Source organism: Salminus brasiliensis, chromosome 15 (assembly GCF_030463535.1).
Source record: "Salminus brasiliensis chromosome 15, fSalBra1.hap2, whole genome shotgun sequence".
NCBI lineage: Eukaryota > Metazoa > Chordata > Actinopteri > Characiformes > Bryconidae > Salminus > Salminus brasiliensis.
Window position 1 is genome coordinate 18,865,852 of NC_132892.1, and position 16,590 is coordinate 18,882,441.

Below are 16,590 nucleotides of genomic sequence, written 5' to 3' on the forward strand. Positions count from 1 at the left end.
AAGGCAGTGAGAAATGTCAAACTTTGAATCTTATTATTTTGTATAAAATGTTGAGAATAAATCAACAGTATCATAATTATCTATCAAATCTTTTATTGTGATATTTAGTCAATCTCTCATTCGTTTTTTATTAACAAAAATGTTTTGAAAATCCATAACATTCAATTTATAGACATCCTGTGTGGAATCTAGTTTGAGGTTAGCACATAGAGTTGAGGCACAAAATGGCAGAAAATGTCAAGTCTGTCACTGTAGTTTGGTAATTTACCACAGCATGACTAAGATAAACCTTGAAACTATGTGAAAACTCCAGTCCCAAGAAAGAGAGAGAGTGAGACCTTCAGTGTCTCCTCCCCTTAACCAACACAGACTTTGTCAAAGCACTTATACCTTGTGAATTATGTGAATTATATGTAAATCAAAATGCATGACTTCTCATTTGTGATATTAAAATCAAAGTTGTCCAATGGACCAATAGAGACACTTTTCTTTCTTCTGTAAAGTTGTGTTTTTAAAGACACATATATATGGCATATATTTCACAAAATTTTATATGTCAGAAGTGTGGATTATAAGGTAATTCCACATATTGTAATATGTGTCATATTTGAAATCTTCATATTGTCAGGTACCAGATTTCCATATGACCATATACTGGGGTGAACAATACTGGAGTATTTTACAGTTTGGGGGTTGGTAGGAACTTCAGAGACTCTGAAAGATGTTTGTGCACAAACATTAAAAGAATTACAGGAATGCACAGTAAACTGCTTTGTTCATTTTCCGTCTCCATGTCTCTTCTAGAGACAAATGCTGGGAAGAAGTTGAAGGAGGAGCAGCTTTTTTTAATAGCATCAATACTATAGCCTTACTACTACATACCTCCTGCTCTGTCTTCAGAAACCTGCTGCAACTGAAGTGAAAGTAAACCTTATGTATACAGTACATATGTAGGCAGTTATTTACACTGCAACACCACTTTCAAACTGAAAGTTGAAAATGTAGATTACATGAGGTTTCCCATACAGTGTTTAGACTGAGAGACAAAACAATTCTGCAGCACTGAAAGAGCACAGTGGCCTCTCCTGAAGTCTTATATGGAATAGGTTTGGAGGTTTGGAATAACCAGGACTCTTCCTAGAGCTGGCAGCCCCACCAAACTAAAACATACTAACACCTTTGTTCAATTTTTCCACAGTTATTTAATAGAATAACTGAAAATAAGATCATTATAAGAAATGATGCTTTTCAAACGATACTGTATCTGATCCTTTTAAGCACAAAGTGTAAACGTAAAGTCACTAGATCGTTAATGAACAGAAATTTAGTACATTGTAAAAGACTATAGAAGAAGAAATGTTTATATTTGTGCTTGGGTCATTTCCTCTGCCACACAGCTTTTGTAGCTTTAACCACAGTGGCATGCATACAGGTTTTGACCTGAAAGTTATTTCTTTTTAAAACAGGAACTCTACAATGCCAATGATTACAAAGATAGAGGTCACAACCCTTGATACTGGAGATTTCTGTTAAGCTGAATGAGGTGTTTTGGAGCATTACATTTTTAAAATACAAATGAACTGGAAAAACTTTATGTTTCACCTAAATAACCCCAAAGACTACTGCTTATCAGTACCAAAGACTATTGCTTATCAGTAACCAAGATCTTCCCTCAGGTCCAATGACTTCTTTAAAAAAAGGTACTGAGCTTCTCCTGAGCAATGGTAAGGCGGTCCGCGCGGTTCTGCATGTTAATGCGGTGTCTGCTGACCTCGGACTCCTCCCGGAGAACCTCAGTTACATTTGCTCCATCTAGTAAGCCCAGCATCTCACTGCAGAGCAGCTGAGCAGACTCCTTCAGCATGAAGTATCGGATCAGCATGGGCACCTGGTCAGCCAGCCGCTGCACTACGATCTGTCAAGAAGGAGAAAATGATAACTAGTTACTGGAAATGATGATTAAAGACAGGGAACCATCTTTGGTGTTCAGACAAGTATTTTTCAAGTAAACGAGATTCGTTCAACCGGAGGTTCACCCATACTACCAATTTACTGCAACCATGTTTGATCATTTAGGTGCTCACACACACTGAAGAGTACTCAGCACTATGGCTCTTTTAGCTTTAATGGCCAAGTGAAAATGTCTGACGTGATGAATTCAGCTAAAGCAGCTAAATTATAATTTTACATTTTCTGTTTATTAACAACATATGTTCTGCCTCAAGCTTTATAGTTCAGGTTAAAAAAAGCCTGAAGCTGGTTTAGATCAGCATGGGTTAGCTAGTCAACCAGCATGGCCCACAAAATGACCATGTTGGTCCATCAATGTGACTAGCTTGACCTTACTGGTCTACAAGCTTTACCAAATTTGTCAACTAGTATGCCCAGCTTGATGACCAGCTTGGTCAAGTTGGTCATGGTGGTACAATAGCTAGTCCAACAAACTAAACTAAACTAACTAAAAACAGATAGATTAGCTAGTTAGCTAATCTAGCTAACTATCTTAATTCCAGAAATTTAGTCTTGCTACTGGGCAAAGATTTCACATGACTATTGTAAGAATTAAAGCATTTTTAGCTTGGTGTTTGTGTACAATGCAGTGATATGGGACTTTTTTGGGTGGCCCCATACCTCTGTTTGGGTACCAAAATGAACAAATGAAAAAAAGTCAACATAAACTATACAGAAACAATATAAACTATAACTACAATATTAGGTAAACTGTCAAGGCAGTTTTAAAAATATCAATAACATATACTGTTAAAGGAAGTGATAAAACAGAAAAAATTAAAGTGATCGAAAAAGCATCTAGATATCGCTGCTGTCCAATGAAAAACCTCCTTCATTCGAACCCTGTTGCTGCTCTGTACACTGTTTAGATAATTCCAGGTCAATGGACCAATAGAAATGCTCTAAATTACTTTTTAATTAAGTAATTTTTTTAAATTTAATTTAATTATTTTTTTTATTTTACATTAATTTCTGAAGTCAAGATTTTTGCCTCTTTATTGGACAGTGACGATATACACGGACCACTACTGCAAAGATGTGCTAAGTTGATGAATTTTAAATTATGACAGAGCAGCAAGATCAGATCCAATCAATCTAAACAATCTGATTGGCTGAGCCATATTTCATGCCATTATGTTAGAGTGCATATTAATACACTCTGGAATCATTCTCAGAAAAGCCAGATTCTCCTCAACTGCCCTTGGAATGTTTGCTTTAATAATTTAAAATATGCCTTTTAAATGTATTGCTTAATGCGTTTGTGTATGTGTTTTTAACAGGACATTTACCATCAGTCTAGTTCAGGAGATGCTTTTTTGTGGGACAGTGTTGTCATGAATTGCTAACAGCACATGAAAAAGAGGTAAAAGCACCAACACCACCACACATGCACAAAATGTTGCTTGGTAATTTGACAAGCTAATCTCAGACTACTCATCAGCATGTGTATGAAAGAGTATTTGGCCCTCCGGCTTATCTGGCCACTGAGCTTATATAAGTTACCTCATAATAGGCCTTCAGCATTTCAGGGTACTTGCTTCTGCTGTCAAGCCCAGCACAATTATTCTCTGAGGCTTTCTGTCCATCCACAGCAGGCTGGGTCTCGTTTAAGGTTTTGAAGTAGATGCCATCTTGAGTGTAGACCAGTTGCTCCATCTCAAACTGCTCCAAGATCCTCTGCTCCACTTTGGCTTCTTGCTTTGACTGAATGTTGTCTATCTTGTTCTGGGGTTGTAATTGTAAGACGGTACATACTGTCAGTAGAGCTGGAAACTAACTAGGTGGTAAAGTGATGATTGTATTTAAATATTCTCCTTCGAATTCTAAAAATAAAATTTACCGTGGCAACACAAGTCAGGAACGGATAGTTGTTGAAGCAGGCTTTGGACACATCTGAGAACTGTTTCTGGATTGTGTCTGAAATGCACGATTCACATTCAAACACAGTCCTTAATGCAATAATTGTAATGCAATACACAGGCCACAGAACTGTGCTTGACCATATATTGTTTGGGTGGTGGACCATTCTCCGCACAGCACTGCCATCCTGCAATCCTGCAGTTATCTTCTAGCTTTTTATCATGGAAAAAAACAAACACGCTGCCCAGCAACTGTCAGTATAAATGGCATCTATACGGCAAAACTGCTGACAAAGTGTATTTACACCTAAAGCATCAGATACTGTGAAACAGATATGGTGTGTAAGTGATGAAAACATACCTCTTATGACCCTGAGTGTGTCCATGGCTGGTCCCTTCAGTTGGATTACAAGGGCCTGCACCAATGTCTCAAACACATTATAATCACAGAAGCCAGGCAGCTCTCGTCCTCTGTATTTCAGGTCATATTCTTTCATTAGAGTCTGGACCGTCTCATGAACTGTGTTCCATTAAAAGTTTGAGAAGAAATTATGTATTAGTCATACATAGCAGTACAGATCAGTCAGGTCTATAAGTATTTGGACGTTGACACAAGTTTTGTGGATTTGAAATAACCCAAGTTATTCAGTCCAAAGAGGTGTTAATGCAAGTGAAGGAAATCTATCAGAGGTACATTATTAAAAAACAGGAATGCTCCAGTTTTTGGAGCTCAGGAGCACCAAAAAGCCTGGAAAATCAAAATCTTTTCTTTAGTGATAAAAAAAACACACAAAAAACACAAAAAGAGACAATTTCATCAAGCCAAGGTCCAGAACGTCTGAACGTTTGCATTATACACGTACAATATAATAATATAATTCAGTATATTTTAACAGTATTTATTGAAAATTTTCACAACAAACAAATGATAAATATCAAATACTGTAAATAAATGTTTTTTTCTCATTTGGTGTAAAATAAAAAAAACAGCTTTTGAAAAAATGTGAATCTTAAAATAATTTTCTGTCACTGCCAAAATGCTTATGGACCTTACTGTATATATTATGGGCCAGTGGAGCTGCCTGGAATTTTTGCCCCATTAAAAGATATTACACCATTCAATTAATACATGCTTTAGGGCCCCTGTCAGTCACAGTCCCTTAGAATGGTCCCAACTCCCCCTGAATTAAAAACCCTGTCAGGGGTTCTTAATTAATATTCAATAAGGTTCATTTAGAGACAGTTTCATCAAGCCAAGATCCAGAATCATAATGTCTAATTTGCAATACGCAAGTACACTTATAATTTAGTATATTTCAACACTGTCTATTGTCTTGTGCAATGAACACATTATAAATTACAAATACTGAAAATAAATGTTTTTTTTTTCATTTCAAGTAAAATTGTAGCCTGCAAGCAAGTCCTCTGCATGTTTTAAACTAGTGTCTAACCATGTGTCCGGGATCTTGCTTTAACTTTGAAAAGTAGAAAGATGTATTAATTTAAAAAAAAAAAAGACACACCTGCTTATTTCCATTTCTCTACAGCAAACAGGTTTAGGGCAATAGAGAGCAGCATTACAGTCAAGACCTGTTTGCATATGTAGAGTTTACTTACATGTTGACTTTGTACTGTCAAGATGGTCTTTCCACTTTTTGAACTCGGATCGAAGCTGAACAAACAAGTTGTCCTCATTACCGGCTTCTCCACATGACAAGCGGTTGATCTTTTCATTAAATTTCATCATAACCTGTAAAATCACCCAACACAGAACTTCAGCATGTAAGCCTGGACACTGGCAGTTTATTAGAGGTATGTGCCTGTAGCTTGTACCTACAGTCTTATACAATTCTTTGGCCATGTTTACTCAAATGTTGATTTTTCCAATTGAAAATGATTTAACAAATCCGCTACAGGAAGCACACACATTTAGACACAATTTCTATTCCTTTTCAAAATTTGACTTATTGAGGAAATATCTATGTACAATGTATGTAATGTGCCATGATTTTTCTTCATTTTTTTTTTGGTACTGCCAATTAACCCACCCGTTCTTAGCTCACCCTAGTACTAGCAATACTCCTGATACTAGGAAAGGCACAGTAAGGGCACATCTCCTCCTTATGCAAACCCAGCCAACGCCTCTTTTCAAACTGGTGCTGCGGCAGCCAACACACACTGAGGAAAGCTCTGCGTCCCCATCTCCAGATTCAGCTTTAAGAGTGAGGAGGAGAGAGCGCACCATCTACCCTCCTGGAGATAGCATGGGCAATTGTGCTCACTAGGACTCTGGCAGCTGATGGCAAATCTGCATGACTTGGGATTCAAACTCACGACCCCTGGGCCATAGTGGCATAACGCATTGGACCACTGAGCCAATCAAAGCCCTGCATGTCACATTTATTGTTTTTTCCCCCCTAATCTACTCTATATAGGCGAAGCAAGTTTGCATAATTTGTATTTGGAATGGGACCACCATATGACCCTCCTGTCTAGATATTTTAGGCTGGTGGACTATTCTCAGCACAGCGGTGGCACCAACATCCATCAATTGACAGGGTAGATGGGGACGTGGCTGTACATGTTCAGTGTTCAATTAAATCTAGCAAATCTATATTCAACAGCACAATTAGTTGGTACTCTAATTGTGATAGCAGTGGTGTTGCCTAAAAGGAAGTGAAATTGTCCACTGTACTAGTCATTTCATACTGGCAAAGGAGAGTGGAGAAATCCTTCTTGATGGAAGTATCTGATAATTCCACTTATTTCTTAATTGAATGGTTAATCTTGCATGATTTGTTTTGGCAATAATTAAATCTACTTAAATCTACTGCCAGAAGGAAAGATTTAGCTGCACATGAAAGTGGACCTTATGGAAGGATAAATATTAAATTAATATATATATATTTTTTTTTAGTTCAATTATTATTTATATTTAAATTATTTAAATTATTAGTTAAATATGCGGCCATCCCATATGTAGATATGAATGGCAGGCTGGTCATTTGAGACCCCTTCATTAAGATATCTGGAGTTACTAGCTTATTCAATTTAATGCTTTTATAAGTTACTGTTATTGCCATTTTTGGCAATATCTTTATGATACACTTAGCCAAATATTTCATGCAGAAGCCTTCACTTTATGAATGTAGTTGCAATAAAAAAAAAGATTTTAAATAAAAAAAATGGCTATAGGGGGATGTACAAATTGCAGCTACAGGGGGATGTACAGGTTATTAAGTCCAAGGGTTCACTTACTTTTTCGAGCCTGCACTGTGGATGTTTACTCAATACGCTCAATTATAGACGTGAACAGTACAACTGTTTGTGTGTTATTAGTTAAGTTACATTGTGTTTGTCTCTAATTGTGGCTTAGATAACAATCAGATTTCGAGTGGCACTGCTTCGATAATGCTAATTTATGTTAGCACAGTCTGGACTTTTCTGTTATGTTAGCTTCAATGCAAGAGTTATTACTTTTACATAGTTTACTTTCTAAACATGGTTTAACAAGTAACAAGTTTTGTATGTTTTAATGCTTTAAAAGTGAATTCTTTGGTAAAGCCTGAACATTACTGTCACGTTAGCCTGTGAGCTGTTAGCGGAGCTGTTCAGCCATGACCTAGTTTAATAAGGACAACCATTCCTTTTCATTTCCAGAGATAAACAGATCATACTATTTAATTACATTTACAAACTAATGACTATTGCAGTTCATCAAGACATATCATTTTAGAGTTTTTGAACTGGAAATATTCACTCACAGCAATGAAAAAGTATTTTCTCTTCTGTGGGTCCAGTGGTGGGCCAGCTTCACACTGGCTCAGCTCTTTTCGTAGGTCCCACAGCTGCTTCTTTATCTGCTCTGAAAGCAGAGGCAGTGATTTCTGGAAATGGAGAAAAAAGGAACAGCAAATTAAAATGCGTTCTATGTTGGGTTGCTTATAAATATAATAGATATCATATAGAATGAATATGGAAATATGGCTAATGCTTATATCTCAAAGGGGGCACATATATATAAAGGGTTAAAAGATGTTACATTTTTATTGTACTTTTTCATGGTGTCAGTATGTTAGTCAATCCTGCAAACTTTTAAAAAATTATAAAGGGCACATAGTCTGATGGCGTATTGTGGAAGAAAAAATATGCAAAGAATATGTATATATACTTTGATGTGATCGACCAGGTCTTGGGTCAATTTGGTGGCAAGACACTGAACTGTTGCTTTCTCTTCATTCAAAAGGCATCTGTTAAAAAAAAAGTAGTGTGAAATGTCACAAATAACAACAGATAGGCCCATCCAAATAACAAACTGCATCTTCACGTGAAACTTACTTGAAGTATTCATGACGTTTGAAGAAATCCCTCTCCACCCGAGTAGCCTCCTCCAGAGAGATCTTCTCATCAATTTGCTTCTGGCCACGGCATTTAACAATTATGTATCCTTTGCTTAAAGGAATGACCTGATTTTTGACAATATCCAGTACATTTTTCTCTGTTCCTTTGTCAATAAGGTCTGGCTTAGTTAGAATAGCTGTTAGGAAAAAAAAGAAACATGCATACTTCACATTATTTACAGCTGGGTCCATTACACCACTGGGTGGCACTAAGCATATAGATAAGCTTAAAAGCCTATAAAGGTCAAAAAATAGGTCAGCCCCCTACCAAGTGATGGCACTGCTTACTAAACACTAGCAAGATTTAAACTACAATGAGCAGACATATGAGGTAAAGTACAAAGTATTTCCACTGTGATCTCAATTTTTATTTAGATATTTTACATTCTTTTAGAAAGTGGATGTGCAGTTATTGTACAAACTGTAACCTGATGATGTTAATTATTGTAATCCATTGTTTTCATATTACAATGTGTTCATTGCTTTTCCCTATATTTTATCAATAGCTTGATAACTGCGCAGACATCTCCTTCACTCTAGGAAACAAAGTGGTGGCACAGTGTTGTACGGCCCTATTAGGGTTGTGTTACAAATTGTTAAATATGGGTTGCCTAAGACAGGCGTAACAGTAGCTCAGACAAATAGTTGGTGGCACTAGCAATACTCCTGACACTTGGAGGGTAAGGACTTAACACATCTCCTCCGATACATGTGAAGTCAGCCACCCCCCCCTCAAACCACCACCAGTGCGGCATCACCGGGCAGCCAACACACTCTGAGGAAAGCTCTGGGTGCCCATTTCCTGTCATTTTGTGTAGTAACATTTCTATTGTAGCTTACAAGCTAATGTTTGCTACCAGCTAAAAATATTGTTTGAGTTTTTATTTTGCATATTTTCAAGCAACTTCTGTGGAGGAATTATGCTGAATGTTGTTGTTTACACTTTACCCAGAGTTCTTTTTCCTTCTGGGTCGACTTCCTGCGCCATTTTCAGGGCCTCTGTTGTTGCAATGTCAACGTTGCATGGCACCACGACCAAATTAATGGTTTGATCTTTCTCAATGTAGGTTCGAATGAGACTTTTAATCTACAGGAAAAAAAGAAAAAATAAAGCTTCAGAAACAGAGCTTTGGAACTATTAGCACTTACAGAGATTTGTGAGGAGGTGGACAGGTGTGAGGCAGCCATGGCCCAAGCCAAGGTTAGAGAAGTGGGCTTGAGACCAGATGGTTGAACTGCAGGAGGTTTTTAATGCTCATATTAAAAGTTGGTCCTGTCATTAATCATGCACTGTGTTCTGTGAATGGAGCTGGCTAGTGGAGGGGTGGAGGTGAGGAGGGACTGGGACAATGTTTAAACACATTGGAACTGTCTGCACCCATTTTCCATGAAACGAGGTACATTAACATGGTTAAACATTAATTTGAGAGTATAAAAAAACAGTGAAGTGAGTAAATACCATTTCTCATCCCATAATAAGGTCTAATACTATCAAGTAACCTGGAATTGCTCTCTTGGCCTCTACAACTGGAGTTCCACAGGGGTCAGTCCATGGTCCGCTACTCAAGTTCTCAAGGTCCGAGCTCAAAGTAAACAAGCCAATAGTAAAAGTGGCAAGAACAAACTTCCCTGAGCAAGAGGAGGAATCTTTAAGAGAGGAACCAAGACTCAAATGGGGAACCAATCCTCCACTAGTGAACACTGGATATCAACTCCATGATGGTCAAGTTGGTCTGGACAGCAGGCGGCAGGGACACAACGGCAATACTACACCATCTTTGACCCAGACACTAAGTCACTGGGATCAGTTTACATGCTTACATGGCTTCTTCAGTTATCAGCTGTACTTCTTACTGTACGTCCACCATTCGTCTTCAATGTCCACTATCCTTTCCCCATATCTCTTTGAGGGTGGAGGCCCAGCTAAACAAGGAGAAATGAAATATGAAGTACTGCCCTATTCTCCTTCACTCTAAAGTCAATCTAGAACCTAGAGTTTGATTATCATTTTAACTTCCTTGCTCACATAACGTCTACAAACCGAATCTTAACAAAAATCTGCCCAACTACTCCACACTTGACTATCGCAATTTCCTGCTTGCATGCCTCCCCACATCAGACAATAATCTCCTTCAATCTCTCAGAATTAGGTCTTAGGTCTTCTGCTTTTTGGCTCTTCTTTAAAATCTGAACATGTGTCTAGGGTAGGATGGGCTGCTTCAGTGACCCTCCACCTTGCAGAGTTGCCCAGTTCTTATAAGACCCAAGTTAACACTTTCCTGCACGTCATTTTAGTTTTTTTTTTGTATTTAACATTTGTGTTGTATTGTTTTTATTTAAAAAACATGGTTTACATTTGTTTATTGATCAAACAATAGTAAAGATCTAAAGCTTTTTAAGCCTCTTTGTAAATGTCATGCTTTGTTCCATTTGAACTCAAAAAGTCGGGAGCAGTGTTGCCAACTTAGGGACTTTGTCGCTATATTTAACAACTTTTCCGACCCCTCTAGCGGCTTTTTATTTTAATGCGACCAGCGACAAATCGAGCAACTTTTTCTGGTGTTATTGGAGACTTTTGGACACTCGGAGGTAAACACACATGTTCTTCTGTTGCTGTCCTCAGCAGCGGGTGCTGCAGTGAGCCCCATCCCACAACACTCCCAGTGCTCAGTCTCACAGTCAGAGCAGACCCACAGCGCTCCATGTCCACACTGCAAATGAACTGCGCATGCCCAAAGCTCGCACGCCCCCTATTTACAGAGCGGGATGTAGATATAAATGCAGTCTTCAGAGTGACACAAAAATAAACCACTGCATTTATCTAGCACAGTCTCAGTCAGTCACTCACTCACCTCAACACTAAAAAAAGAAAGAAACTCTTTTAAGGTCCCTTTGCTGGTCCCAAGCAGGGATAAAAGAGAAGGTTGTAGGTAGAGCAGCAGTTCCACCCCGCATAACAGTCTGATTAAATTTGATATGCTAACATCTAACAAAATTATCCCTTTATTCTACAGCTTCAAATACAAGCAAATGAACAATTATGCAAATTAGGCGATGATGTAATTTAACTTCTAGCGACTTCTAGGACAGCCAATAGCTACTTTCCTCAACTGGGATGGCTAACAATGCTAACCTGGGACAGTGCTAACAATCCTAACCTGGGACAGTGATACCAATGCTTACCTGGGACAGTGCTAACAATGCTTACCTGGGACAGTGCTAACAATCCTAACCTGGGACAGTGATACCAATGCTTACCTGGGACAGTGCTAACAATGCTTACCTGGGACAGTGCTAACAATGCTAACCTGGGACAGTGCTAACAATCCTAACCTGGGACAATGATACCAATGCTTACCTGGGACAGTGCTAACAATGCTAACCTGGGACAGTGATGCCAATGCTTACCTGGGACAGTGCTTAAAATGCTAACCTGGGACAGTGATACCAATGCTTACCTAGGACAGTGCTAACAATGCGAACCTGGGACAGTGATACCAATGCTAACCTGGGACAGTGATGCCAATGCTAACCTGGGACAGTGCTAACAATCCTAACCTGGGACAGTGATACCAATGCTTACCTGGGACAGTGCTAACAATCCTAACCTGGGACAGTGATGCCAATGCTAACCTGGGACAGTGCTAACAATCCTAACCTGGGACAGTGATACCAATGCTTACCTGGGACAGTGATACCAATGCTTACCTGGGACAGTGCTAACAATCCTAACCTGGGACAGTGATACCACTGCTAACCTGGGACAGTGCTAACAATCCTAACCTGGGACAGTGATGCCAATGCTAACCTGGGACAGTGCTAACAATCCTAACCTGGGACAGTGATACCAATGCTTACCTGGGACAGTGATACCAATGCTTACCTGGGACAGTGCTAACAATCCTAACCTGGGACAGTGATACCAATGCTTACCTGGGACAGTGCTAACAATCCTAACCTGGGACAGTGATACCAATGCTTACCTGGGACAGTGCTAACAATCCTAACCTGGGACAGTGATACCAATGCTTACCTGGGACAGTGCTAGCAATGCTAACCTTGGAAAGGATTGTCAACCCAGTTGGTGTAAACTCAAGTCTTTAGCTAACTGTTTTTTTTTTTTTTGGACGTGATTTAAAATATTGATTATCAGAATATTTAACAGTAAGCTCTGACATCCGACTTCCCAAGTAACGTTTCACACTGACCTGATCTCCAATATCCTCAGGTTGACCATAAACAGGAACCCTGGCGATCCCAGGCAGATCGATCAGTGTGAGGTCACACACTTCAGGAGACATGATCTCCAGAGTGATGAGCTCATCACATATTCCAACTCCATCTCCAGCCAGTGTTTTCTGGGCTGTTAGACACATGTAATTAGAGGCATACAGATCAGAACTGTGCATGATACATGTTTTGTCTTCATTTATTACAAAAATACTGATGGCTGTTCAGTGAGGACCAAGTTTTTGTTAGAGTGGTAGCAGCGACTGTACTAACCATCTTTAACATGACCTTCAACCAGTGAGGGGTCATCAAACTCAATGTACTCCTCTTCATAGGTTATAGCTGCTCTCCATTGAACTCCACCCCTGATCTTCTTCAGCTTTAGCATCAGAGGACATCTGGTAACAATACCTATAGTGGTCAGAGAACATTATATTTCCATCCATCTGTTTACTGAGCTAATGAGATATCGCTGCTGTCAAACGAAAAACATGTATGTCCATTTTTGTCCATTTTAGTTTTCCTCATCGTTTGAACCCTGTTTAATTCTGGATGAATGGACCAATAGAAATGCTCCATTTGGAATAATAATTAAAAAAAAAAAGCAGAAGGTTTTTTTTCCTTCTCCTGTAAAGTTGCTATTTTGGAGATTCATGTTTTTCATTGGACAGTGATGATATGAGAGCATGAATAGTAATAGTACTATGTGTCTTGTGAGTTCTTAAACATCTAACAGCATTCTAACAATTGGACTCAGATGGAACACCTGGAAGTATTTAGGGAGATCAGTTCCAGTATTGGGTAATTAAGTGTACTGCAGTTTATACAACAGTTAGTTCCGGCCACACAAGCTGATTGGTTGAGCAGCATTCAAACCATGCTGTTATTTCGCCATAACAGCAAGTTTTTCCCACAAACACTGTATGACTCCACTGAACGCTGTTCCTATAAATCATATAATAAACTTAGAAGTAATGTAAATTCCCTGAACTAAAGGAAACAAAGAATTAAGGCAAAAAAAGTGGAGTTTAATATGTTGGTCTGTGTAAGGAGATGGAGAAGGAACAGCAGGCTGTGCAGTGAGCGAGTGGAGGTTGTTGCTTTGACATAGCAACAAGCTGCATGTTAATGAACTATAATTTGGCAGAAGGAAATGCTAATGTTAAAACAAATGAAATGTTACGTCTATGGCTCAATGTATTACAGTGCATGCAAAGCAGTGCACTATGTTGTTATCCCTTGTTTTCTTCTTACTATTATCAATATTATTATCAGTATCAATAACTGAAAAAATGCTTAATGTTCAACTTTGTTGTGTAAGACTTGACATGACATGATATGACTTATCTATTTTCTACATTTCCTTTAAAAATATTAGAAAAAAACGAAGGCAATTTTCCAGTAGACTTAAAATAAGCCATTGTGACACCATCATCATCATCATCATCAGGTTTACACTGGCTTGAGCCGGTCCTTCACTCTCACTGTGCTAATGTTCAGCCTCCCCTTCACTCTGTTTCTCTCAATTTGACTGTATTACTAGAGTCTCTATACCCTACATTTTGGTCACATGTTTGTGGACACAACTCTATTGGATCATATTGGATGAGCTCTAGGACCAGCCATCTTCTGGGTAAACGTTTTGGCACCCTACATTTGACATTGACAAAAGTGTGTGGACACAATTCTATTAATTCAATTTAGTTTTTATTTTGTCCTTTTAGGAAATGCACATCTAGTTTATTACCTTATTTATTTTTTTCAAACTGTTGTATACCGTTGCTGTTTCAACAGAGACACAGAGTATTTCTGCTTTCACAGTCTCCCAGTACACTATCAAGCTTTGCCCGCATAGAATGCTTCCTCTTCTGAGTGCAAATATGTACAGTGTACACAGCTACAGCACTGAACCATATTTTGTTCCATATTGGAAGACACAAATGCAACATGATTCACCATAAAATAACATACAACACAATATATTATATAAAATACAGATACAATACATTGCTTCAGAGGTACATGTTGTTTTTTGTGCATTTTATACTCACTAAAGATAAAAAAAAATAAGTACCCACCACTCCCTCTGGGTAATGCCACCCCAGACAGTGCCTCCAACACAGAGCTTTTCCCAGAGCTCTGATCTCCGATCACTGCTATACTTGGTAGAGCTAAATCTTCTTCAACACCAATCAGCCTTAGAGAGTCAATCAGGTCGATATAAGGACGAACTCTCTCCTCTAAATGGCTATGGAACACCCCCTCCAATGGTTTACTGTCAGTAAGAGATGGTGATGAAGTTAAAATAAATAAATAAAAAAGTAAAAGAGCATTAAAAAGTCAATTTCACTATTCACCTGCACTAAATAAATTCCACAAACCTGCTTTCACCAGAATCAGAGAGAGAAAACTCTCCTAAACTGCTTCGTTCTTTCTCCATCACCTAGGAGACAAAAGCTAGAAGATTTGTAAAAAAATGTTGCTAAAAAAATATTTTTTTATGTTTTTTTTTTTTTAACAAGTTTAAGATTATAGAACTGCAAAGTTATTTTACTTACCTCGTTTCTTCAGCAACTTTATGCAACTAAACTAAAAGTCAACTGAAGGTATGCTCCTATATAAACACTTCCAGAAGGAGGCACTCCCATTGCAACAGTACATTTGAAAGTGAAACTGCAAGGGGTTTTCCCATGATATTATGGACTGTCCAGATTTTATCTTTCCTAGACTTTCCAGATTTCACATAAATAGGTGTGGTTTAAAGTCAACCTTAGAAAAGACCAACCTCAAGGACCAGCAGTATTGTTGTATTGTGACTTCTCTTTCTTAAGCAATTATGTACAAGTATATTATGAAATATTATTTTGGAAGATTTGTAATTGAATATTGAATAATTGTTTGCAAATACATTTCAGTTTCATTCTTTTGTATTTTTATTACTATTTTATTATATATATATATATATATATATATATATATATATATATATATATATATATATATATATTAGTGTGTGTATGTGTTAAAACGTTGGGCCATCTATGCTGCTGTACAAGTGTGAAAGGTTTTGTGTCATTTATTGTGCTCTGTAAGCTACTGTTTAACTATGTACAAAGTCCCTAAATGTGCAAACAAACAGGGCCATTAAAGCCTGTTTATGATTGTGATTTCCTCAATGTATACTGTATCATTAAATAAATCAAAATGAAGTTAAAATTTGATTGAAGTTTATGGACAGATTGAGTTGTTTGGCTATAACGATCTGAGGTATAATTGAAGGAGCAAAGATCATTCATTAAACCCCCAAAACACGGCACCAACTGTTAAACATGGTGGTGGTAGCATCATGCTCTAGGGCTAATATGCTGCCTGTGAAACTGGTACATTGCACAAGGTGGATGGAATAATGAAGGAAGTGCTCTCTCTGGCTCTGCGGTAAAATTCATTTCGGCTGTCAAATAACAGTATTATCCCCTTATTCTGAAAAGCAGATCTTCAATGTGAAATAAATGCATTGTGAGGGCCCCATGATTTGGAGTAGCCGAAGTAGTTTCAGTCAGTAGATGGCAGTATGAGGTAGTAGTATTGTGTGTAGACTGCATGAAATTTGGGTTTACCCCCAACTCTAACCATCTTTTCACTCTAACCCATTACAATACTAGGAAGTGTTATCATTTCACAGATTTGCAGACATTATGCAGATATGCAGATGATTTTATGTGTAATGGCTGTGTAATGTGTGATGCCCATGTGCTCCAATATGCTTGCTCTATGCTCCTCCTTACACCTGAATGCACATACCAGATAAGCGGAGCCTCATGCCTGGACTATTTGGGGGCGATTCTCCATCTGCGTTCTTGTCTGTACTTGTGTTCCTTAGCCTGAGGCTAAGAAGTGCACTCAGTACATGACACTACATGATTGGAAACAAAAGGTAGTGATAAAGCCATGAGCTTTATTACTCTGCCTCAAATTCCATTCATTTGAGTCATACTCGTACAATCCACACTTCTGCTATCCCCCTCAACTTTAACACTTTCACTTTCAGTTTATCTCCTTAACCTCTTTAAGTCTTATTGTAGTTACTAAAT

The 16,590-nt window shown here is 38.2% G+C and overlaps 1 protein-coding gene across 1 annotated transcript; it reads right to left on the reverse strand.

Annotated features, from left to right (window-relative positions):
• Positions 1-76: 76 nt before the first annotated feature.
• On the reverse strand, positions 77-15,078 carry LOC140536181 (interferon-induced GTP-binding protein Mx3-like). The gene is made up of 14 exons (XM_072657864.1): positions 15,058-15,078; positions 14,881-14,942; positions 14,578-14,774; positions 12,773-12,910; positions 12,478-12,632; positions 9,218-9,356; positions 8,208-8,406; positions 8,041-8,119; positions 7,634-7,756; positions 5,487-5,619; positions 4,231-4,389; positions 3,851-3,927; positions 3,514-3,735; positions 77-1,915 (listed from the first exon to the last, which is right to left on the reverse strand). The coding sequence occupies exons 2-14, from the start codon at positions 14,937-14,939 to the stop codon at positions 1,691-1,693; spliced, it is 1,905 nt and encodes a 634-aa protein (XP_072513965.1). The 5' UTR covers positions 14,940-14,942; positions 15,058-15,078; the 3' UTR covers positions 77-1,690.
• Between the last annotated feature and the right edge of the window lie 1,512 nt (positions 15,079-16,590).

Bases quoted from the DNA above. Each gene is read 5' to 3' on its own strand.
- LOC140536181 (XM_072657864.1), bottom strand. From the start codon at position 14,939: ATGGAGAAAGAACGAAGCAGTTTAGGAGAGTTTTCTCTCTCTGATTCT. The intron at 4,390-5,486 runs GTAAGTAAACTC...AATGGAACACAG, and splicing joins TGACAGTACAAAGTCAACAT to TTCATGAGACGGTCCAGACT. The intron at 3,736-3,850 runs GTAAATTTTATT...TTACAACCCCAG, and splicing joins TCCTGACTTGTGTTGCCACG to AACAAGATAGACAACATTCA.